Source organism: Ailuropoda melanoleuca, chromosome 1 (genome assembly GCF_002007445.2).
Source record: "Ailuropoda melanoleuca isolate Jingjing chromosome 1, ASM200744v2, whole genome shotgun sequence".
NCBI classification, from domain to species: Eukaryota; Metazoa; Chordata; class Mammalia; order Carnivora; family Ursidae; genus Ailuropoda; species Ailuropoda melanoleuca.
In genome coordinates this window covers 90,915,214-90,939,906 of record NC_048218.1, presented here as the reverse complement: position 1 = coordinate 90,939,906, position 24,693 = coordinate 90,915,214, and the positions used below count along the sequence as shown (strand labels likewise).

The 24,693-nt window shown below is 43.2% G+C and overlaps 1 protein-coding gene across 10 annotated transcripts in view; it reads right to left on the bottom strand.

Annotated features, from left to right (window-relative positions):
• TNIK (TRAF2 and NCK interacting kinase) overlaps positions 1 to 16,938 on the bottom strand; it is a 375,612-nt gene extending 358,674 nt beyond the window's left edge. For 3 of the 10 annotated variants that reach the window (XM_019801364.2, XM_019801368.2, XM_019801369.2), the window contains exon 1: positions 16,502 to 16,937. In XM_019801364.2, coding sequence (XP_019656923.2) covers positions 16,502 to 16,558 — 57 coding nt within the window. In that variant the 5' untranslated portion in view covers positions 16,559 to 16,937. Of the gene's footprint in view, positions 1 to 16,501 lie in introns of all 10 variants that reach the window. The other 7 variants (XM_019801365.2, XM_019801366.2, XM_019801370.2 and 4 more) reach the window with 3 other exon arrangements.
• Positions 16,939 to 24,693: the final 7,755 nt, after the last annotated feature.

Sequence of the window (24,693 nt, the reverse complement as noted above, 5' to 3'; positions counted from 1 at the left end):
ACAGAAGGTCAATTTCTGATTACATTTTCAGATTCCCAAGTGCCTCCGAAATCAGGAACACACTGCCCTGGAGAGCACACAGCAGCTCCACCACGTAAAAGGTATCACCGCTACATACTGAGAAAACAGGAAGTAGCAACAGCACAATGCTCATATTTCATACTTTTCAAATTGGACCAGCCTGCGTTCAAAGCCAGGCTTCATCATTTCCCACAAGTCACTTAACCTAAGCCTCAGTTTGCACATCTGCAAAATTAGAATAATAGTACATATCACAGGGGTGCCTGGGTGGCTCCGTTGGTTAAGCATCTGCCTTTGGCTCCGGTCACAATCCCAGGGTCCTGGGATCAAATCCCTCATCAAGGTCCCTGCTCAGTGGGGAGCCTACTTCTCCCTCTCCCTCTCCCTCTCCCTCTGCCCTTCCCTCTGCTCATTCTCTCTCTCTCAAATAAATAAAATAAAATCTTTTAAAAAATAGTACATATCACAAAATTTGACTGTGTTAATAAGACCAGGCTTTTAAAGTAAGTAGCCCAGCGCTTCACACGTGGCAAGTGGTCACGGAGGATATTAGCTATTAATATTGGCATTATTATTATTATTTAATAAATTGTATTCCAGAACAGTGTCAGGTGCATCTGTGTGTCAGTGTGGCCTGAGACTCAGCATCCTGACCACATCATGTTCTGGGAACTGTAAAGCTGAGGACCAGATCTCTGCCCTAACCAAGGGCAGCAGGAGCCAGCAGCCTGGGCCGCATGCCTTCCAGCCCCTCCCTCGGCACCTGGCACAAGCAGACCCCAAAAATGAAACATGGATTCAGTCTCCACTGGTTTCAGGAACATTATACCCTGTCCCCCAGCCACTCAGAGGAAAGGTCATCCTCTCCCTGCCTCCCAGCCTCCCTCGGGCACACAGGACAGAACTGCTCCTTCCAGTTTTCCGGTGCATAGTTTGACAGGTCTATAGTTTTTCTCTGTCTCTTTTTTTTATAATATCCAAGACCACCTGAGCCTGGGGGATGACCTCAGTGATGACTGGCTCTGAGCCCCCACCCAATTCTGCTACCTCTGCTAAGTTCCCAAGCCCTATCCCCTCCCCATGTTTCCCAAAGCATGCTCTTGTGGCTATGGTGACTCTTCCAATATCCAGCAACTTGTTGCTCCATGCAGAATGACCCTTTCAGTCCTCAGCTGTAACCCCCAGAGCTCAGCGCTTCTGCTCTCACCAAGCTGGAGAATGCCTTTTATCAAGTGATCATAGCTCCTTTTAGCCTCCCGTCTTCCTCAAATCTCTCTGCAAATACCAAATGTCATTGAACTTGATGAAAAGTAGCAGAAGATGTGTCTCATTCCTCTGAGTGAAGGTCTGAAAGATGAATAGGTGTCCATTACAGAGTTGGTGGAGCAAAGGCGGGGCTTGGGGCTTCCCAAGCAGCATGAGCAACGGCACGCACTTTTGCATCTTGCAGTCGGACTGTGTCTTGTGTTCGCCAGGGCAAGGCACCCAGGGCCCCGGCAGTGCTCCTAGCTCTCAGACAGTGTTTCAGAGACGAACAGAAGGCCACAGTCAGCTAGGTGGATGTCAGCAACTGCAGTGTCTTATCGTTTCTTAAAATGCAGGACACATAAAGTGCAACAGTCTGCATTTATTAAAGGAAAACACATACATCCAATTATGTGTGGGTCACAGAGTTGCAGATTTGTGGGTCCCAGGCTGGATAACTGAACTAGAATTTGCGAACTAAATTCCCTCTAGGTGAATCGTATGCAGTCTTATGAACTAAGCCAGAGCAGTTAACTTCAACCTTGTCGTGCCCTTACCCTGTAAGAAATACGTTCTACACTGTAACTTAATACACAAGTATATACAATATATGCACAGTAATAGTTTTCTACTCTATTCTAGTTAATTTATTTAAAAGCCAATTGCAACTCATTAAACTCACTCCACAACTCATTACACTTTGAAAGACTCTGGAGAGGGAGCAGGGTGGTGATTGCTGATATTGTAAAAAAGTAAGGAATGGCTAGGCCTTTAAAGGCACTGCTAAATTAAGGAGTTTAGCCTTATGCTCTAAGTCATGAGAAGTCATTCATTTCATTAATAAATAGAGGCAGATCAACAGACACAAGTCCTGCCCTGTGGGAATTACAGTCTCCTAGTGGGGGAGGGGATTAGAAGGGGAGGAGACAAATAAATTATCTATCAACAATAAGGACTGGAGAAGACTTCTAAGCAGGAGGAACAGCACACGGAACAGCAGAAGGGTGAGCAGAAACACTGAGAGAATTGAAAGTGGTTCAGTAAGGAACAGTTTCAGACTGGAATAGCTATTCCAGTACTTTCTCTTGGAGGGGAGAGAAGTTATCAGCCACCTTATCTTAAAGGAAATTACTATGATTACGTTTATAAAATAGGAGACATCCTTCAAAATATGAGATAACATGAAGGTTATCTCTCAAGGGCTTGAAGAGATGGTCCTCCTAGAAACACCAGAGCAGCCTGATTGTGGAGCCTGCCCTCATGGGGTAGGGAGCTGGTAGAGCTGTGAAGCAATGTCTCAGGCACATGAAAGCTTAACAGGTTTACTGAGGTGTAATTTACATGCCATAAAATTCACTCATGTCCCCAGCATCCAATGGTGGAACATATTCCATCACCTCAAAAAGAGCCCACATGCCTACGTGCAATCACTCTGTTTTCATCACCAGCCCCAGCCAACCACTAAGCCACTTTCTGTCTCTACGGATTTGCCTTTTTGGACATTTCATATAAATAGAATCATACACTATGTGACCGTTTGCGCGGCCTTCTTCCACTTAGCACAGCGTCCACATCATAGCACGCCTCGGCACTTCACTCCTTCTTACTGAGGGAGAGTATCCCATTGTACTCCACCATATTTTGTTTACCTCTTCATCGGTGGATAGACACTTGTGTTGTCTCCACTTTTGGCTGTAATGAACATTCAGGTTACAAGTTTTTGCCTGGACATATGTTTGCATGTCTCTTGGGAAGATAATTCAGAAGTGAAATTGCTGAGTCATAGAGTAAACTTATATTTAACTTTTTCAGAAAGAGCCAAACTGTTTTCCAAAGTGGCTTAACCATTTTATAATCCCCACCAGCAAAGTATGAGTGTCAGGGTATCCACATTCTCAGGGATATTTTAAAATCAGATTTACATTTATGATGGCATGAAGCATAGTCTGAATACAGTTTTAACTAGCCGTTCTGGGAACCGTGAGGTTCACATGGCCTCGTAATTTATGCTCATTCCAAATTTCACTGAAAGTAGAAAAGAAATGATCAGAGATGTTCATTTGAACCAAGTTTGAAATCACTTAGCATTGACACGCAATATCAAACAAACGGTCACAGAAAATTTGACCAAACTATTTGTCGAAAGGGGGTTATCAAGGAACCAAGCATGACAAACGAGAATGGACTTTGCACACTAAACAGTCTCCACAGGGACAAAATCCTAATTGTGAATCCTGCAAACAAGCAGCAACTTACAGAAGGCAGGAACTCAGAAAGAAGGTCAGGGAACTATTTCTTTAAATCTGATGCAACTTGCCTTGGATCAGGTGATAAGCTACGAAGTAGAGACCCTGCTTCCAGAAAAGAAAAGAAACAAACCTGGCCTCAAGGGGACAGAGAACACTCACAGTAATGCCCACGCTGCTTTGTAAACCCCAAGTACCTTTTACAAACACACTCACAAATTAAAGGAGGGGGTGGTCACCCGGAGAACCAGCAAGAGCTTTGGTTCAGACACGAGAGGGACACGAAGCTCTCAAACCTCTGCCATTTGTATTTTCCAATCTAGAAAACAAACCCTCTGTCTGGGGCTAGGATCTCTGTGCCTCTCACATTTTACTTGAAGTGTCATAGATATTTCACTGAATGTGTCCAATCCCCTCTCTTCACAGAGAGGCTTCCTCCTTGGGAGGGACCCTTTTTGTTCTCAAGGATGAAGACCTATGAGGACCTATGCTAATTACCCGCTAGCACTCTTTCTGGGGCCATCAGTTAAGGGGAGATTTAGGTACCCAGCTGGTCAGGTTCCAAGAGATTTCCCCTGCTAATTTTCAGTCACTCAAGGAAAACAAAGGAGTAACTAAGATTGAGTTACCATGATTTTAAAGAAACAGTGCTCCTCCTCCCCTTCTCTCCTGAAACCCCCCCCCAAAATGTGTAAACTTCTGTATTTCACACTTTTACATCTGTTCTTCTCCCAAAATAAAAGCTGTTTATATTCAAGAAATTATGACTACAATACCAGTGCGAGTTACATCTTTAAAATACTCACGGAGAGAACATACCTATTGTTCTGACCAAAGTGCTTGTGCAATGTTCCTTCCCAGGGTAGCATCTGGGTATTAAGCTCCAGGGGAGCACAGCAGGGCTCTTCTTTATTTGCATGAAAAGAAAACCCAGTTCTCTCTGACTGGTGCTAGAGCTACCAGTTTAAAGAAAAGAAGACAGACGGGTGCCATTTTGAGAACAGCAAGCACTTGGCTTTGACCTTATCAACCATACTTGAGTAGGACACCAGCACCAGAACCATCCATCTGAACCCAGTGGCCTCTAAGAGAGTCAGTCTTATACGTTCAACTGGAAAACGGCAGCACACCCAAACTCACAGGACCCTTTCACCCATGCCGATGGCTGCAAAGAAGCCATGTCAAATTCATAGTTTCCTGGGCCTAAGATACCACCACTACAGGAAACAAAGCTGTCCCGAACTTGGTCCCAGGAAGAACCTTTTGAGTGACATAGAGAGTCACTGGAGAGTAACACCATCTAGAGAGTAGCTAACATTCCTGATTAAAATGCTTGCACAGTTAGTTCATTGACACTTTAATGATATTAAGATCTCTTCTGAGAAAGTGGGATCTGTCCCCCCAGCTGCAACATTACAAAAAACTGAATCATCTTTAACTAGGTATTTTTGATACCCAGTCTAATGATGATTATCTCACATCTCTTTTTCCCTTTAAAATAGGCCTTCTAAGAGGGGGGTCTTTGAATTCAGTTTTTCAAAAGCATCTTCCCAGCAGAAAGTATGAAATAAAATTTTGATGCATACTCATTATCAAGTTGTATACAAAGTTACCTTAACAACCCCAAGTGAAAAACCACCCAATATAAGCAGTGTGTTCATCTAAGAACTACAGATTAAAATAACAATGTGGGACATCTTGGTAGCTAGCTAAGAGATGTTTATGGATTGTTGTTACAAGGAAAGTCATCCTTTAACCTGCTGCCTAGATTTCAAAAGTCCATTTCATTTTTTGTTTCACAAAGTAAACAACTCAAAGATTTCAGGCTTCAAACAAAAGTGGAGCTGAAAGAGCTGGGAATATGGATTCCTTTTTCAGGTTCTAGGCAACTACCAGCATCTCCTGGGGCTTCTAACTGAATCCCTACAGGTCCATAGGGAAAAACAGGAAATTAGCATCAAAAAGATGCATCTTCTTGGTCATGGGGGTGGGGTTTCTGCCCCCTGAATTAAACTTGCTTAAAAAAAAAAAAAAAGTCAATGCAAAAAACAGCCCAGAATTATCAGTTGAAAGTCGTTGACGTTTGCAGGTAAAGTATCCCCCTTTCTTACAAACAATTCAAATGCATGTATCAGTGTGAAATTTTCAATTCCATATTCCTAAAAGTGTGCACCTTCCACAATTTGAAGCCATACGCCTTATGAAAAAGTTCCAGTTCCCTTATATAAATAAATCACTATTTTCTACTCTGCAACATTTTCAGGCATACTCAAATTTCTATGGATATGCTGTGTTTTTCCAAAACAACCTGTATTTTGGAAGTCATTCTTACAATTATTTCTTTAACATATGCTTCTCCCCATTCATTAGGCACCAAATTCACGAGGTCAGTGTTCACACGCGTCTTCTTCACCAAATCCTCAGCATCTAGCACGATGCCAGGCACACAGCAGATGTTCCATTAGTATTTTTTGAATGAATGAATAAACCAGCATGAAAGAAACAAGAAAAAAAAAAAAAGCTGTATTTTAAAAATTTAGGCCAGTGATTCCAAAACTCTGAAGTACATCAAAATTACCTGGAAGGCTTCTTAATGCACAGGTTACTTGACCTCATCCCCAGTCTCTGATTCAGTAGGTCAGTGAAGCTGGACCTAAGAGATGAGCTACTGTTCCAGGGATCTCACTTTGAGAACCACTGTCTAGGCAGTTAACCTGTCAACCAGCTCTTAGAAAAATCACAATGCACAGAATAACATTTACTAAAAATCTACCAACTGCAGACTCCTCCGCTTCCTGCTGAGTACACCACGCAGGTCCTTGCTCCAAACTTTATCGAAATTGCCAACACAGGACATACGTGCAAGGGGACAATACCCAGACACATGTCCAAACAGCAAGAAGTCATTAGTACATTCGAACTAAAGATGTTTCATTTCACCAGTACATTTCTTTATGATGTACCCTACTGTGCGGTTTAATCTATTTTTCTCAGATGGAAATTACTAAACCGCAATGCATAGCCATTCTTCCTTGCACAACCCCACTTCATTTCACTTACTAACGGGAGTTTCATCTGAGGTCAGGGCACGAAATGCAACGAGGAGGCCCATTTTAAGGCTTATTGATGTTGTTTGTATTTTAGTGTCTGTAAGGACCAGAGCAATGATCAACACTCAGTCCTTAATGATCAGAAAATAAATAGTGGCATTAATAAGGAACAGATTTAATCTAAACCTGTCACCAGGTTTAACAAAAGGATACACAAAACCAATCTAACAGAATCCCAAGCTGTAACTTTAATCATTGCATAGGTTTTTAAAGAATAGCTAGAATTAACTTCAAATTTATGTTTCTCATGACCCTGTTCTGAATTTAAGTGCATTTATATACAGATTATAATCAGAAAGAGTATTTAATTAGATAATGTTTGCAACTACTTTGAAGATATTAAATGCTCTATAAATGTTAAATATTATTATTATTATTTAAATACAGTTTGCAATTACTGCTTACAACCTATTCCACCCACCACACTGCTATAATTTGATTACAGGCAGCTAAAAAAAATTTTAAAAACAAAACAAAACCAAAAAAAAAAAAACCCTAGAAGTAGAAATGATGAAACAACGTCCATGTGAAGTTCTGGATTTCTACCCTAGGCATAAATAATTTATAGGCATTTTAAATGGAGGGTTTGGGTATAAAAACTAATAAAGCAAGGCAGTTGGCCTCCACAAAACAGACAACGCCAAAGGTATGTCAATTTTAATAGTTTCTTACTTATAAGCCTGGTGGGAAACAGACTGTGGTCCAGAATGCAAGGCCCTTTACCCTTCTGGCTGCCAGCTGCATCTTCCATTTTCTCCACTGTAATCTTAAAATATCCATAATCATTTCAAAAAAGGTACAACTCAAGATTTTGACTTTAATAATTATCTGACAGATAAAGGCTTGAGCATGGCCTCTGCTATAACATATCTTCTGGCTCATCTTGCTAGCTTCTGCAATAATCACAAATTCAGTGGGCTGCAATTCTTAAAAAATGGAAGCCTTTAAGCCCAATTCCACATGTCTTCCAAACACACCTGTCAGGTGATTTTCCAAAGAGAATGACAGATTGAAGGTAAACATGCCATATACCCAGTGTACAAAGAAGTCACTGCTAATCCCCAAACAGTTCATATTTTATGTTTTTACATTTCTAAGGCAAGAAAAAGAACAATTAACATATCCTAAACTGACCACAGTTATTTAAAAAACAAAACCATAAGGAAATAACACCGTAAGTTCATCAAAGAGAGCTTGTGCCCAAAAGAAAACCTTCTAAGAAATCTGTGAACTTTAGGGAGATAATATATCAGATAATTCTGATGTCCTGACAAAGTCTACAGGGCAAATAATGGCCATGTGAGTCACTATTGGCAGTGGCTTTGGGGCAGGTCAGTTTTAAGTGCAGCCATTTCATAGCTCTATGACTTTTAGTAAATTAATTGATTTTTCTAAGCCTCGTGTGTTCACCTATAAATGATATACACTTACCTCACAGGAAATTTAGAGGAAATCTGACAGTATCAAGAGCTTTAGAGGTCATTTACACACTTTCATCATAAACTACACTTCTAAGTTATTCTAAGGACACAGCAATGTATACAAAGGCTGTACGTTTACTGACACACTAGTTACAAGACTTGTGTAACAACACCAAAGCTTCATCAATAGGAACTGGTTACATATAGTATGATTCATCCCCACAATAAAATGCTAAGCAGTCATTAAAAACTTATGATTAGAAATTTGAACCCTGACTGAATACTTGAAGAAATTTTAAATTATATACTAATTTTGAAGCATGATAATAGTATTGTGGTTATGTATTTTTAAGAGTGTTTATCTTTTTAGAGATGCATACTGGAATATTTACAAAAGAAATGATATGATGCTTGAAAGTAATATGGGGGAGGAAGCAGATGGAGGTGTAGATAAAACACGGCTGGGCATGAATGGATCGTTGTTAAGCTGGGGGCTCATTCTACTATTCTGTCTATTTTACATATCAGTTTTATTGAAATTAAATTCACACTTCATAAAATTCACCCTTTTGAAGTGAACAAGTGATTTTCAGTATGTTCACAGAGCTGAGCAACCATCACCACTGCCTAATTTTAAGACATTAGCAGTGATTTTCCACCTCCCCTCAAGCTCTAGAAAACCACTAAATCCCCTTTTCTTCTCTAAAGATTTGCCTATTTGGGGCGTTTCATATAAATGGAGTCCTATAACATGCGGCCTTCTGTGTGTGGCTTCTCTCTCCTACCATATTGTTCGTCCATATTATCACGTGTATCAGCACTTCTTTTATTGATGAATGATATTCCACTGGATGGATATACTACATTCCATTTATTCACTCATCAATTGGTGGACATTTGAGTTATTTCCACTTTTTGGCTAGGATGAATGGTAATGCTACGAACATTTGTATATGTTTTCAGTTCTCTTGGGTACATACCTAGGACTGGAACTGCTGGGTCACATGGTAACTCTATTATTTAACATTTTGAGGAACTGCCAAGCTGTTTTAGGAAGTGGCCATACCACTTGACATTCCCACCAGCAATGTATGAGCATTCCAATATTCCTTCTGCTGTTAAATAAGTTTAAAATTCCCCATGACAAAGAATTTTTTTAAATTATGTTATAGAAAAACATTAACAGCATGCACAAAGGGTGACTATTAAGTTTAAAAAACAGGTTGTAGGGGCACCTGGCTGACTCAGTCAGTAGAGTATGGGACTTTTGATCTTGAGGTCATGAGTTTGAGCCCCACATTGGGTGTAGAGTTTACTTTATAAATAAATAAATAAGCAAACAAAAGCGGCAAACAACTGAAAACACATTTTTGGAAAAAAAAAAAGGTTGCAGATAATATATAAAATATGATCTTAATTTTTACATCTATCTAGTTAGTGGGGCACCTGGGTGGTGCAGTCTGTTGGGTGTCCAACTCTTGTCTGAGCTTAAGTTGTCATCTAAGGGTTGTGAGATCGAGCCCCACCTCGGCTCCACACTCAGCACAGAGTCTGCCTTGGGGTTCTCTCTCCCTCTCCCTCTCTCCCCACCCCCCGCCCCACACGTGCTCTCTCTCTCAAATAAATAAATAAATCTTTAGGGGGGGAAAAAGGCTATCTAGTTAGCTATGCATAGAAAAAACATACTAAACCATATACCAAAAGGAGTCCTGCATCCCCAAAGGTCATCCTGGTGGCTGGTGGCAAGTACTAAGAAAATCAAATATAAGCACTGCCTTCATGAAGTTTACTGTCTAGTAGTAAATATGATCCAGGATAGAAAGTTCTTTTTTAAAAAAAGATTTTTATTTATTTATTTGAGAGAGAAAGAGCTCGAGTGGGATGAGGCACAGAGGGAGAAGCAGACTGTCCTCTGAGCAGGGAGCCTGACGCGGGGCTCAATCCTGGAGCCCCCGGATCAGGACCTGAGCTGAAGGCAGACCCCTAACCGACTGAGTCACCCAGGCGTCCCCCAGGAGAGAAAGTCTGAGTGTGAGGTCAGTTCTGAAAGGGTGTACAAATGGGATGGATAACCACTACCTGAGAGAAATGAGCGTCAATTCTGTGGAAAGGGTGGCATGTGAATGCTTAGTGTTAGGCTAGTAGGTACAGAAAAGGAGTATAAGGTAGGGCACCCCCTAAAGAGCAACCACGGGGAGAAGGAAGCCGTTCTCTGTGGCAGGAGTGAAGGATGGGGCGTCAGCACTGCGGCACGTGGTGGGAGGCCCGGCTGAATTACAGCCGGCCTTGCTGCTGGGCTGAAGAGTTGTCTTTGGTCTGTAGAGGGTGAGGAGTCAGGGAAGGCCGTGCATAAGAAATCCGGAGACCAAAAACATGCTGCCTGAGAGCAATGTGGCTGCAGGGACGAGTGCAGGGAGACTAGTCAGGAGAAAGCTGGTGGCAGAGACAGGAGGCCAAGTCTTGTCACGGCTGCTGCCCAGGGGACCATCACTGCACTGCTTGGAGGGAGGCATGGAGCAGAAGGCCTCATGCAAGAGACAGTAAGGAGGAAGGCCGTGTAAGATTGGGGTGAAATAAAATGTGTTTTGAGAATTTCCAGGCACCCCTAGAGACAACTGGAGAACAGCCTGGGCGTGTAAGAAGCAGAGAGCGAATCATCTTTCTCTAGAGGGAAATAAGCTTCCAACCAGAATGAAAGAAATTACAAGCGGAATTCATCCAACATTTTCTATTTAAGTCCTCCCTCACTCTCCTCTAGGAACCTTATATTTATATGAGCAGAATAACATTTCATTCAAAAAATATCACCCAGATTTTCTTGGAATTCTCAGCACACTGCTAGTTCAGGCCCTGTTCTCAGACAGCTACTTCCCCCACAAAAATGGAAGAACCAATTTGACATAAAAGTGTGTTTCAGACACAAGTTATCCCAAATTCTCTCAGAAACACAGACTCAGAGGCCGGGGGTGCTCAGCTGGGCATGGCAGCCATGATCCAATCACAGTAGCTCAAAGCCGGGTGGACATTAGAACCATACCCCTGAAGGAAGGAATGGCATAGAACGAGAAGGGCATGGATGACGTGTACCAGCGCAGAGATACAGAAATACAGAAAGAAGACTCAAAATTACAAGATTTCAAAGAGCCTTACAGGTAAGGCATCAGGCAGTGTGATATTTTCGTGAAGGAAAAATGCTGGGTATTCTTTCATCAACAAAATATTCTATGACCTCCTGAGTAGACAATTATGCAAACTTATATTCGCTTTTTGTACTAAGATTACTCCAGTTAATAATGGATATTGAAAATGATTATGCATCTTTCTCTGATATTCTGACTGGTAAGTACCACTACACAGTGTTTTATTATGAGGCAATGTCATGGCAAAGAAGACACCTGTTTAAAGTCTCTAAAAAACAACAAATATATCTAATTTAAAAACTGCTCTATTATCATTTTAAGATACTGTCATCTTATCAATTCTTGCAAATCTACTAAATTCTCATTTAAGACCAAATTAAATTAAGTGCTCTAGGGCAAGAAATTAATAATGTTTTAAGATTTCTTTAACCCCCCTGAGATCTCTAGCCAGAGGTTTTAAATATGGGACTAGTATTGTATCATTTCAGGTGCCGACTCTCCTCCCCAGTACACAAACTTTGAAAAGGCATAGGCATAATAAACGTGGTTTTATTTAAATAATGGTTAATCCTGAGGGGGGAAAGTTTAAAAGAGAGAGAGAGAAGAAAAAAAGAAGAAAGTTTTAATGAATAATGCTGATACCTGATACTGGTTTAGAAATACACTAGGGGTGCCTGGCTCTAGATCTCGGGGTTGTGAATTTAAGACCCATGTTGGTGTAGAGATTACTTAAAAATAAAATCTTTGAAAAAAAAAAAGTAATGAATGCTGACACTGGGGCAAAGGTCAACCCAGGGTTGGCAGAGAAACATACAAGGTCATGTTGACACATAAAAAGGAAAAGGTACTATTAGAAAGATGCAGGACCTTCCATTATGTTTTTCTCTGGATCATTTTCGATTAGGTGAAATCACTGGGATCAAATGGTAGAATCAAAATTCCCATAAAATTCTATTTAATCATGGAATAGTGTATTTGTGTAGTGCTCTACAGTTTTCACAGTATTGCCTTAAACACTGATTGTTGAAGTCAGCACATGAGGAAGGCAAGCAGTTGAGATCATTCCCATTTTTAAATGAATTATGGTTACATGACTTACCCAGAGTCACAGAACTACCAAAACATGCACACAGAACCCAGTGCTCAGTCCACTCCATTCACTTACTCACTAATACATAGCTAACTGCAATCACAGACTCAAAGACGAGCAGGACCTAACCTCCAGCCTCATGGAGCCTGCAGCTTATTAAGTGAGCAGAAAATAATCCCCACACCATTTATAACAAGGACGAAAAGTGTGGCAGGAAAGATGGTGCAAGTCTTCCAGATGAGATCAGTTCTTAAATCTAGGTCTTAAGAGACAAAGAAATAGCTGGGCCTAGAAGGCAATGAGGGGTAGGGGGAAAGACAAGCAGAGGTCATCTCATTCCGTTCAAATAGAAAACTGAGTGCGAGTCCTGGCGGAAACATAGTGTATGAAGTCAGCAGCAGCCACTCTTGGCCTTGAACGCCTTCCTCTGTGGGCCAAACTAAGGACAGCCAAGGTGCTCAGGCTCAGATATACGCTAGTCTCCAAAAAGCTTTCTGGGCTGATCTCACCTCATATGTAATAAAGCATCCTGGTGGCAAATTTCATTTCTTTTAATACTGTGATGTCTTGAAGAGAGAATGACTCAAGCCTTGAGTTTGAATGAGTAGATTGTTTTCTGTAGCCTATGTATGTATACACACATTTCATACACCCACATGGATAGTTTATAACCATAACACTATATATGAGTATCCACATAGATTATGCAAAACATACCCAGAACTCTATAAACCTCACATGCAGAGACATCTGAATAATGTCCGTGTCTAGACTGACCCCATGGGACAAACTCAGATGGAGATGGGTTACTGAGAGAGAGTACTATGCAGGACAACCATCTGTCCTAGATGATTCAGACAGTCATTTGCCAACAGAGGAAAAATTGAGGGGGGGGTTGAATAAGATGAATTCCACCTTAATGCTCCATGGTTTTACATATCACAAGCTTACATGCATGAAGCAGTTTCTCTATTCTCGATAAATACAATTCTGTGACTCTGGTGAAATAATTTCTCTCTGCCATTTTTTTGTGCTCAGGCAGAAAATGTATTATTGATTTCTGATTCAGCCACAGACAGTGTGACTTTGAGAAAAGAGCACCGAATGAGAATTCAGGAAACCTAGATTTTCTTCCCAAACCAACCCTTTTCACCTCCCTCACTCCCACCCCAGAGGAGACAGGGCTGTGTGACCTTGGACAATGACTACACCTCTCTGGGCTTTAGCTTAGTATTAAAGGAAAGGAGTAGCTAAGTGTTCTCCAATTCCCTTCCAGCTCTAAATCTATAAAATCATCCCCCTCCCCCAACACTTAGTTTATCTCCAGAGCTCTAAAAATCAGGACTAATAAAATGGGACTCAGATCATCTCTTTTCTAACCAAAGAAGATCCTGTTTTATCTTACTTTCTAAAACCATCAAATCTTGCATAATTTAAATGATCAGTGCTGTCACTGGTTGCTCTGGTTTAAATTATGCATTGTTGCTATTTGGGGAAAATTTAGACTGGGTCCAGTCTGGGATCACTGGCTGAGAACAATAAGCCCCCAAAGTGAGAAGGATAAAGGCCTCTCCAGACAGGATCTGCTTTCAATGCTTTGAGCTCAGGGTTTACAAAAAGAGCATTGATTGTGTACATTAAAGAGCCACAGAGACAGCAAGGGACTGGTTAAGGCTGCAGCAAATTCTCCTAGATGCCACTGACCTTGGCTGCATTTCAGGGGTCACGAGGTTCTCAGCAGGCGGGCTTTCCTGAGGGGTTAGGAACAAATGAGACCTCTGATCTAGATAAACCCACCTCTCCTAATTTGGGAAGGCAGAGAAACATTATCTGCCCTCTGGTTTGTGGAGATCACCTAGGTGGCCTGTGGACTCAAGAGCCGGCCTGCACACCTCACCCCCTACAAGACTGGTCATACCCCCCAGCAGCCGGGATGCATTTGTCTCCACATCTGCATTTAAGTCTTCCAGCCAGCGTTCCCATCTCTAGAGCTGGCCTCACCCCTCCCTCTTTACACACCTCCTGCAGGCAGAAATACAGAGGCAAAGCACTAAACCCAGACCACAGAGCGATTTCAGTGAAGCCTGCAAAGATATCTTTTCAAAATACAGATCTCTGGAGCAGAGGCCTCCCGTTTGTGAATCACACTCCAGGCAGGCCGGTGAGCCCTCGTGGTTGCTCACAAGCCTGCAGGCTCTGTGCTCCCTATCTCAGAAAACCTTCCCCAGGAAAAAAGCCCACAAGGGACACCTCTGACCAAGCCCAACTTAAAAATCGCATCTAAGCGCTTTCCATTAGGGAAGCAACGTCGAGATTCTAGCTCAGAAAAACCCCAAGCCTTGCCCATTGTTCAGACTCTTTCCCTCTACCCCCCACCCCACCCCTCCCGGGCTTTGCCACTTTCCTCTACCCTGTAGTCTGGGCCATCCATCCACCTGATTAACCCGCTGGCAGCAACTCTCAGCGCTGAAAGTAGGGCAAATGAACACAAAGAGTCTGTAAAGCAGGAAACCACAGACTTAGCCAAAGCACCCACCCTGCTACCAGCCCCCACCCCCAGCTGCCCTGGGGGCAGCGGGTTCTGAATGTGGCATTTCTGTGCCAGGGAAATAGACAGCTTACTGTAATATCACATGAATGAGCTTTTGCTGCCCAACTATCAAAAAAGCCATTTCAAATGGCATCTGTGTTCTTTCTCAACCGCGGGGCTGCCTTGCAGAAACCTCACCTCTTGGAGGATTAAGAAGAAGAGGAGGGGAAGTTAAAAAGAGGAGGCTATGTAAGGAGAGAGGATTAATGAGACTAAAGAAAAAGTACCACTTTCACGGTAAAGGTAGCTTTAAAATAACGGTGGAGAATGAGGCAATGTCAGGAGAAGTAATGAAGATTCAGGTAATCCCAAGATTTAGCATCGGTCTAACAATGTATGCCTCAGGAGGGCGTGTGAACTTCCCAGCTTCACCCACCCTGCGTGTCTGTGTTGAGAGCCACCATCAATTCGGTCTCACCGACCCTCCATGCCTCAANCAAGGGGATGTGGTTGTCTTTTTTTTTTTTTTTAATTTTATTCTTGGTTCAGGAGAGGAAGAAGCCATCCTTAAGTTAGCATCCAATCCTTCTCAGACCCCCCGCTGCTGCCGCCACCCCCACCCCTCACCCCCTTGTCGGCAGGCAGCATCTAATTAAAATGGCAAGAAAGCTCTGCCCCCTTCCCCGAAAGTGTGTTGGGAGTCGGGGGTGGGGGTGGGGAATCGTCGAGGCTACACTGGGATTCCTGGTATTCAGATCTCAAGACAACAGCAAAATGGATTCTGTAGCGGGGATGTCTTAGTCAATACAATGAAAAGGCGTCCGAGGCAATTCACGTGAAGGTAAACGCAGACCAGTGGGGCTGGAGGGAAGTAGATGCTCTCTACGAAGGACTGGCCACAGACACAGAGTGAACACGAACACACACACGCACACACACACTCACGGGAGTTCCGGTCTGACTGGGGAAAAGCAGAGAACACATCCTTTCACCTGCTTAAGTTCAGCCATAAAACTGAAACGTCAGAGGCACCAAGTCGGAAAGCCCAGGCAGGGCTAAGTTAAACCATAAATAAAGGTGAGTGGCGGACTGGCACTGAGGGAGCGCCGAGAGGGAGTCGGGGCGCGGAAGGCGGATAGGGGGTAGAGGAGGCAGTTGCCATCTACAAGACCAGCACTGCAACAGCTGCCCCCTTGGAGCGGCAGGTTCGGCTTCGTGGGGACAGTCAGGCTCACCATGTCATCTTGCAGGTAGCTGGAAAAAAGTGAGTGGCCAGTGCCTTTATTCACGCTGCTGTTATTCTTTTTACAAAGACGGACGGTGGGGTCTCGCGCCTTGGCATAAGATGACCGTCTGGGGCGTGTGTGCACACCACACACACACACACACACACACATACACGAGCATTGCATTTCATTTTTAAGGCTCTTACACTGGTCTACGATGAAACTGGCACAAGCTCCACTGGTTCTCGGGGGAGTCCTGGCCACAACCGAAGGAGGACACATACTGCACAGCCCTTGCGTGGAGGCTTAGCCAAGAGCAACCTCAGCAGACCCCGAAGCAAAACCAGAAGCCAGGTTCCCTCCGCGTCGCGATTCGCCTCTACCCACCAGTTCCGGCCCCCGTTCACGCACCGAGCCCATTCGCCCCGACCCAAAACCCCTGGAAAGAAATCAGAAAACATGTTCTGCTCACCCTCAGAGCCGAGAGATCGATTTCATCCAGGCTGCGAGCCGGGGAGTCGCTCGCCATGTCTACTTCTTCGCGGGAGAAATGGTCCAAAACCACCCTGAAGCTTCTCCCTTGGAAATTCCACCTCGGTCTATTTTACTCGCGTCCTCATGCGGGTGTCGCGCCAGAGGCCCCGGGCCCAACCTCCCCCGCCCACCCCGGCCCCACAGCACCCGATCCCGATCCTCCGCTCTTCGGTCCGCGGGATCCGGGAGCCCAACCTGCCCGGATCTCCAAGCCCGGAGCCGCGGTGCGTGTGGGCTGCGCGCCCTGCTCAGCTAAGGGCGCTGGGGCTGCGTGGGTGTATTTAAATGGGACATGCTTCTTTGCTTGTGCGTGGATGGCGGCTGCATTGGCTGTTATAATGAGACACATCAACTCCTCCACTCTGCTGGGGGGGTGGGGGTGGAGAACCACACAGAACTGTCTATCACCGCTTCCTGGGAGGAGTAAAGAAGGGGGGGAGGTGGAGGAGGCGTGGTCTCCGACTGGGGAGAGGCCGAGCTTCCTGACCCCGTCCTCCTGCACCAGCCTGGACGGGGGAGGGGCGCACACCCTTTCCGCCCCGGCTTTTGCAGGCTAATCTGGCTGGATGTGAAAAGCTGTTCCTGAACCCTGCCGTGCTTATCGTAGGGGCAAAGGGGCTTTATTTTTGTGTGTCCAATTCGTGCACTGCAGCACAATGGCTCTCAATTCCATCAGGGGGGTTTTCGGCAGGGTTCACTGCTCTAGGGCTGAACAAATCCAGAGGGGAGAAAAAAAAGAGTGACGGCCTCCCTCCCCCATTAATTATTTGTGGGGCTGGAGTAACACGGGCTGGTGCAACCGGTGCATATAAGGACTTGTGTGCAGGGAAGGGGATCCGCCTCCAGGCACGGAACGAATGGGGGAGAAGCGCACTCGCACCCTGCGCTCCAGCGATTTGCTTCGGCGGCGGGGTCTGTCCGGCAGCGACCCCCGGAATCCCGGAAGGCGGGTCTCCAGTGCCGGTCATTCGGCGGTCAGGGGCTGGAAAGGTTTGCCAGAAGCGGAAAGACGGAGATCTGAGTTCCCTGTTGGCATCGCCACACCCAGGACCTGCCCCTACCGCAATTCCCCACGGAAACGCCCGAATTGAAACGAGAAGCTTTTTCTCTGGGTGCAAGAGCTTGAATGCTTCAGGTAACTCCGAAGGCAACACCGGGTAAGGCAGCACACGCCGCCTCCGGACCCTGCGTTTCCCTTCCAGGCAGCACTTCCGCTGCTGACCTACTCATACTGATGGAGAAAGTTTGGCTGGTGGGTAAGATGTAACATAACAAAATGCACTGCTTGAGAGCGATCTCACTCCGCCCGCTTTCTCATTTAAAGGTTGAACGTTTACAGTCGTAAACATGGCATTCCGTAATCAAAAGTATGAAGTCACTTCCCCCAGTCCCCCGCACAGCCCTTCCCCTCTGGCTCTGACCACGCGAAATACATAGGAAGAAACGTTAAAATTGAACTTTCCCCCAAATACAGCAGTAGTTTTGAAAGCATCATCTGCACCTCTGTTAATATGAGAATTTACATCTGGCCAAGTGCAGTGAGAGCTTTTGAATCCTGTGGTGTGAATGTCAGTTTCAGAATAAGACTTTTGAATGAATGAACGGAAGTCAATGCAGTTAGCTCATCATGACTGCGGACACTGAAGACTTTTAAACAGCATTCGCTATGCGCTGTATTTTTGTTGCTGTTAATATTATTGTACTTATTTATATGCACAGGGGAACATGAAACTGGAAAATGTTCCAACATCCCAATGACCACACAGCTGTTTAGGAGCTTTTGCTCTTAAAACGTCAAACGTTAAAATGTGTTATTGAGGATGCTCGATTTGATCTCTCATTTTCTAATGAAATCATCCAGCCTAACTAAGGTGCAGTAAACCACCAAGTAATGTAGAAATGGCATAAAAAACCTATCATTTCCCATCACGGTCCTTATTTTTCCCTTCTCTGTCCTTTTTTTACCCTTAATCTAGATGACAAAGTAATGTATAGTCTCAGTGTTGAAAGAAATCATTAAGGTCAGGTATTTAGATCTATGAACGTAACTATTTTTAAAACTCCAAACATATGAAAAATGAGAAAAACATTTTTTTCACGGACAATCTTTGTTTTATACCCCAGATTTTATGTGAAACATCCTTTCTTCCCACCTTAATAAGCTGTTCAGGCCATGATGATGCTGTGATACTGGCACTAAATTCTACCCTCGGATTTAGAATTGGAAGACTATATGTTCAATACAGTGATGGATACTAATTGGGGGAGGGCTTTGTAGAGGCTGACTGGATGAGCAGAGTCAAGTGGAGGCGTGCTTTGGGGGGGACAGTGATGGATGCAGGAAATACCATAAAAGGAGAGATTACAATAGCCAAGGCACCTTCAGCTAAGAAGGGAAGGAGCAAACTTCAAGCTGTTTGTGCTGGAGGGAGGTAATAGTGGTGACTGGACTGAGAAGGAAAGCAAAGTTCAGCTTCTCGTGTCTCATTAAGGAACTTGAACATTATCCTTGAGGTCAAGTGTGTATCAAATTTCAGCAATTTCAATACAAACTCCTCTAACTTTTTGTCATGTCTCTGAACCTCCCATACTATTATCTACTTAATATTTTTCTTTAAATCAACACTTTGCTTTTTTTCTTATTTGATTTGAAAGGAAACAGGGGTGCCTGGCTGGCGCAGTCGTTTGGGCATCTGACTCTTGATTTCGGCTCAGGTCATGATCTCAGAGTAATGAGATGAGCCCCACCTTTGGATCAGCACTGGGTGTGGAGCCTGCTTAAGATTCTCACTCCCTCTCTCTCTCCCTCTTCTGTCCACTCCCCTCCTCCCCATCCACTGGCACGGATGCACCCTCTCTCTCAAATAAATAAATAAATAAATAAATAAATAAATAAATCACTACTGTAAATTGAAAGGTAGCAACACTTGCTAAAAAAATAGAAGGAAACTATCAAAATAAATATAATGGGAAATAAAGCAATATTATTTAATTCTAGCTATGGCTGCCTGTTCCAGGCTTCTAGCCTGAGGCCTGCTATTCCTTTGTTACAAGAGAAATAAGCAAATGCCAGAAAAGGCATTCAAAATTTGACCAAAGTGAGATTTTTCTCTTGGTGTAATCTGAAGGATTAAAAGAATGTCTATCACTTATGTGCAATTTGAAATCCTGTAAGACAGTACAATATGCTGTTTCTGTCTATAAACATATAATTCATATGTTTATAAAACACAGATATGTTTATAAAACTTGTATAAAAAGCATGGACACAGGCAGGAAGGACACAGTTCAACTTCAGGATAGTCAGAAGAGTGGAAGGGGAATGGAATGAGAAGGTACCAAGGAGGCTCCAACAATGGTATCTAATTTATTTAAAAAAACAAAAAAGACCTTAAGCAAATATTGCTAAATATTTGGAATTCTGAAATCTGGATGATTACTAATTAGTACTTATTCTATTGTTCTCTGTATCTTTCTGTATATTTGAAATATTTTTATATTTTAAAAATATTTCTAAAAAAGAAGGAATCCCAAAGGGGTTAGGTTCCCTCTTATTAGATTCGGTGTCATTTAATGTCATATCCATGCTCCAACCAAAATAAACACTGCGGAAATCAGTAACACAGCTTCTCCAGCTTCTAAAAGCACACTCTGTACATCTCCTATCACCACAAATCCCTAGATATAACAGGAAATATATTTTTAAAAATTCATTAGAGTTCTGGAAGACAAAAAAGGGAGCATCGGTGGTCCAGCAATTCAGAGGACTTCCTGAATTACATAAAGCAAGGTAGGATTTGATTGCCAGTGGATCTGTAAACCAAAACTGTACAGGGTACCACAGGGTGAGAGCTGGGGAGGCTTCAAGTTCAGAGGCAACAGTTAAAAGGAAAAGGCACTTTCATCACGGTAAGCAACTCAAGAATGGCATTAATCCATTCATTCCATAAATACAGAAATCATTTATTCTGTGCAAGGCACAATACTAGGTCCTGGAGATTTGCTTTCACAGAGGCAAATAATCAAATTGTAAATAAATGATCTATAACTAAGATTATGTTAGTTGGCGACAAATGATATGACAAAAATCAAGCACGATAATGAGAATCAGCAGGTGGACATGTCCACCCCCAACACAGACAGATGCTCTCTGTAAATACAGGGGCTTGGGTCAAGGAGACAGGGCATCATCACCAGGGGCTGCTGACCAGTGGCCAGGAGAAAGGAGACTACACACACATGCACGCGCACATGCAAAGACACACACAGCAGGTAAAGTACCTGCCTCCCCTGCCCTGCAGGACAGTCTGTGCTGCTCCCCTTCCCGCTGCAGTCCACAGAGCAAACACCCAGAATCAGAATCAGCACCGCAAGGGTTCCTGGGTGCCTCAGGCGGTTAAGCATCTCACTCTTGATTTCCTCTCAGGTCATGATCTCAGGGTCATGGGATCCAGCCTTGAGTTGTGCTCCCCACTCAGTGGGGAGTCTGCTTGGGTTTCTCTCTCCCTCTCCTTCTGCCCCTCCCCCTACTCATGCTCTCTCTCCAATAAACAAATAAATAAACAAAATCTTTTAGAGTGAGCACCACAGATAGGCAAATGAGACTTTCAGACAACCCACCAATTGTTCCTAAAAAGCCATTACTATGAAAGAGGGGAACCAACTGCAATCAACAGATTGAGTACCCAAAGTTATTGTTCATAGACCAAAAAGAAGTTTTTGTTTTTGTTTTCCTCCTAAGATTTCATTTATTTATTTGACAGAGATAGAGAAAGCCAGCGAGAGAGGGAACACAAGCAGGGGGAGTGGGAGAGGAAGAAGCAGGCTCATAGCGGAGGAGCCCGATGTGGGGCTCGATCCAACAACGCTGGGATCACGCCCTGAGCCGAAGGCAGACGCTTAACCGCTGTGCCACCCAGGCGCCCCCAAAAAGAAGTTTTATAACATATATATATACATATATGTTATAAATATATATATGTTATAAAAACATATTTTATCCTCAAAAAAATAATATAGGATCTTACATTCATAAAACAACCAAGTTATTATGAAAACAAACCAGTTAGATGAATAATTAATATATCTATTGAAATTTTTAAAATGAATGTATAGGGGCATCTGGGTGGCTCAGTCAGTTGAGCATCTGCCTTCAGCTCAGGTCATGATCCTGGGGTCCTGGGATTGAGTCCCATTATGGGCTCCCTGCTCAGGATCAAATCCCAAACCAGGATTTGATCTTTTTTTTTTTTTTTTAATAAATTAGATACCATTGTTGGAGCCTCCTTGGTACCTTCTCATTCCATTCCCCTTCCACCCTTCTGACTATCCTGAAGTTGAACTGTGTCCTTCCTGCCTGTGTCCATGCTTTTTATACATGTTTTATAAACATATCTGTGTTTTATAAACATATACATTATATGTTAATAAACAGAAACAGCATATTGTACTGTCTTACAGGATTTCAAATTGCACATAAGTGATAGACATTCTTTTAATTCTTCGGATTACACCAAGTGAAAAATCTCACTCTGGTCAAACTTTGAATGCCTTTTCTAGCATTTGCCTACCCTCCAGTTCTCTACCCAACTGCTCAGCGGGGAGCCTGCTTCTCCCTCTCCCTCTGCCCCTCCCACCTCTCATGCTTGTGCTCTCTCTCTCTCTCTCTCAAATAAATAAATAAATAATCTTTAAATAAAATAAAATGAATGTATGGATTGAACAATAGTAATACTATGCTGCAGCTACTCCTCTAAGCATTCATGCGTTAGCATATTTAATCTTTATAATCTTCTAAAGTAGGCAATAATATTAGCATATTCATTTTACATAGGAGTAAACTGAAGACATGAAAGTTTAATTAACTTGCTCACGGCAACACAGTAATATAAATGGCTGAACCAGGATTTGAACTCAGGCTTTTAATCACCATGTTATACTGACTCAAGCTGAACTGAAAGGTGAACTAATAAGCTAGAAGATTGGGCCCAGTTTTATACCAAATTAAAGAAAAAAGGATAGATAAAGCAATGAGCAAAAAGTTAAGTAATATGGAGAATAAATCAAAGTTCCAACATTCATCTGATATCCATCTAGAGAATGGATAGAAGGGAATACTCAAAGAAATAATAGAAAATGTATCTTCAGGGGCGCCTGGGTGGCACAGTGGTTAAGCGTCTGCTTTTGGCTCAGGGCGTGATCTCGGCGTTGTGGGATCGAACCCCACATCAGGCTCCTCCGCTATGAGCCTGCTTCTTCCTCTCCCACTCCCCCTGCTTGTGTTCCCTCTCTCGCTGGCTGTCTCTATCTCTGTCAAATAAATAAATAAATAATAGAAAATGTATCTTCAGGCCGTCTGGGCGGCTCAGTCAGTTCAGTGTCTGCCTTTGGCTTGGGTCATGATCTCAGAGTCCTGGGATTGAGTCCCACAACGGGCTCTCTCCTCAGCAGGGAGTCTGCTTCTCCCTCTCACTCTCCCTTTGTGCTCTCCCTCCCTCTCTCTCTCTCTCTCTCAAATAAATAAATAAATAAAATGTTAAAAACAAGAAAAAAGAAAAGAAAAGAAAATTTATCTTCAGGCTAAAAGCTCCCATTCAGTGCATAAGTAAAAAATACCAGACTTGAACACATCATGATGGAATTTCAGAACATCAAGGATAAGGAAATTCTAACCAGCTCACCCGTTTTTCATCAGCAACAATGGATGCTGGGACAAATCATTCTAACATATGGGATAATGGGATAATGGGACAAACTATTCTAATGTAGAATTCTCTACCGAGCTAAATTAGCATTTAAGAAAGTACGAAATAATCACATATTTTCAGAGACCTAGGGATTCAAATGGTTGGTTATTTCTTAAATTATTATTGGAAAATGTATTCCACCAAAGAGAAAAGTGAATCCAAGAAGAAAAGTGTGATACAAAAGACAATGGGGGGGCACCTGGGTGGCACAGCGGTTAAGCGTCTGCCTTCGGCTCAGGGCGTGATCCCGGCGTTATGGGATCGAGCCCCACGTCAGGCTCTTCCTCTATGAGCCTGCTTCTTCCTCTCCCACTCCCCCTGCTTGTGTTCCCTCTCTCGGCTGGCTCTCTCTATCTCTGTCGAATAAAGAAATTAAAAAATCTTTAAAAAAAAAAAAAAAGACAATGGGAAGCAAAGATAGCAAATCCTGTGCATGACTCATACAAAGTCATTCTCTTTCTTCCTCACTAACAAAACTCTGATTTTGAGAATTTATCCTCCATGTATTTAAAGAAGATGAGTTCTCCCTAGTACCAGAGGGAGACAATATTAACTGGTCTAAAATCATCATATAATTTTTTATTCTTTGTCCTAGTGACTGCTTCAGGCACAGACATATCTTGCAACACTGACTTAAGGGAAGTGAAGAGAAGTCTGGTGGGGGTTATAAAAATGGTTTTCCTCTTTGAAAACTGAAAAAAGAAAAGGGACCAAAGAGAAGAGAAGAGGGCCAGGAACAGCTTTCTGCCTGTGGTAACCATTCTCCAAGATGGCTTCCAATAAACCTCAGCTCCTGGTATTTACACCCTTGTGTAGGGCCCTCTAACTTAGAATACAGAGGACTGCCAAAGCTACGTAAGAAGAGGCATTTCAGCTTTTACTTTGTTCTCTTGGTTCACAGCTCCAGCACCAGGGTTCTCAACCTCAACACTATTGACACTTTGGGTCTGATAACTCTTGCTGCAGGAAGGCTACCCTGTACAGTGTAGGATGTTTAACCGCATTCCTGGTCTCTACCCACTAGCTGCCAATAGCACCTTCCCAGTTATGACAACCCAAAATATCTCCAGACATTGCTAGATGTCCCCTGGCAGGCAAGATCATTCCCAGTCAAGAACCACACCAATAAGGGGAGCCAGTCATTACATCCCATGGACATTTCATGCATCTTGCCAGCCTCCTAAGTGAGCTGCCCAGCCCAGTTGAGCCTTCAGATGACTGCAAGTCCAGTGGGCTCTGACTGCAATTTCATGAGAGACCCTGAGCTACGACACTTCAATCAAGCTGCTCTCAAATCCCTGACCCACAGAAACCATGAGAGATCATAAATTTTACTGTTCCTTTAAGCCACTTGATTTGCTACACAGTAATAGGTTACAAATGC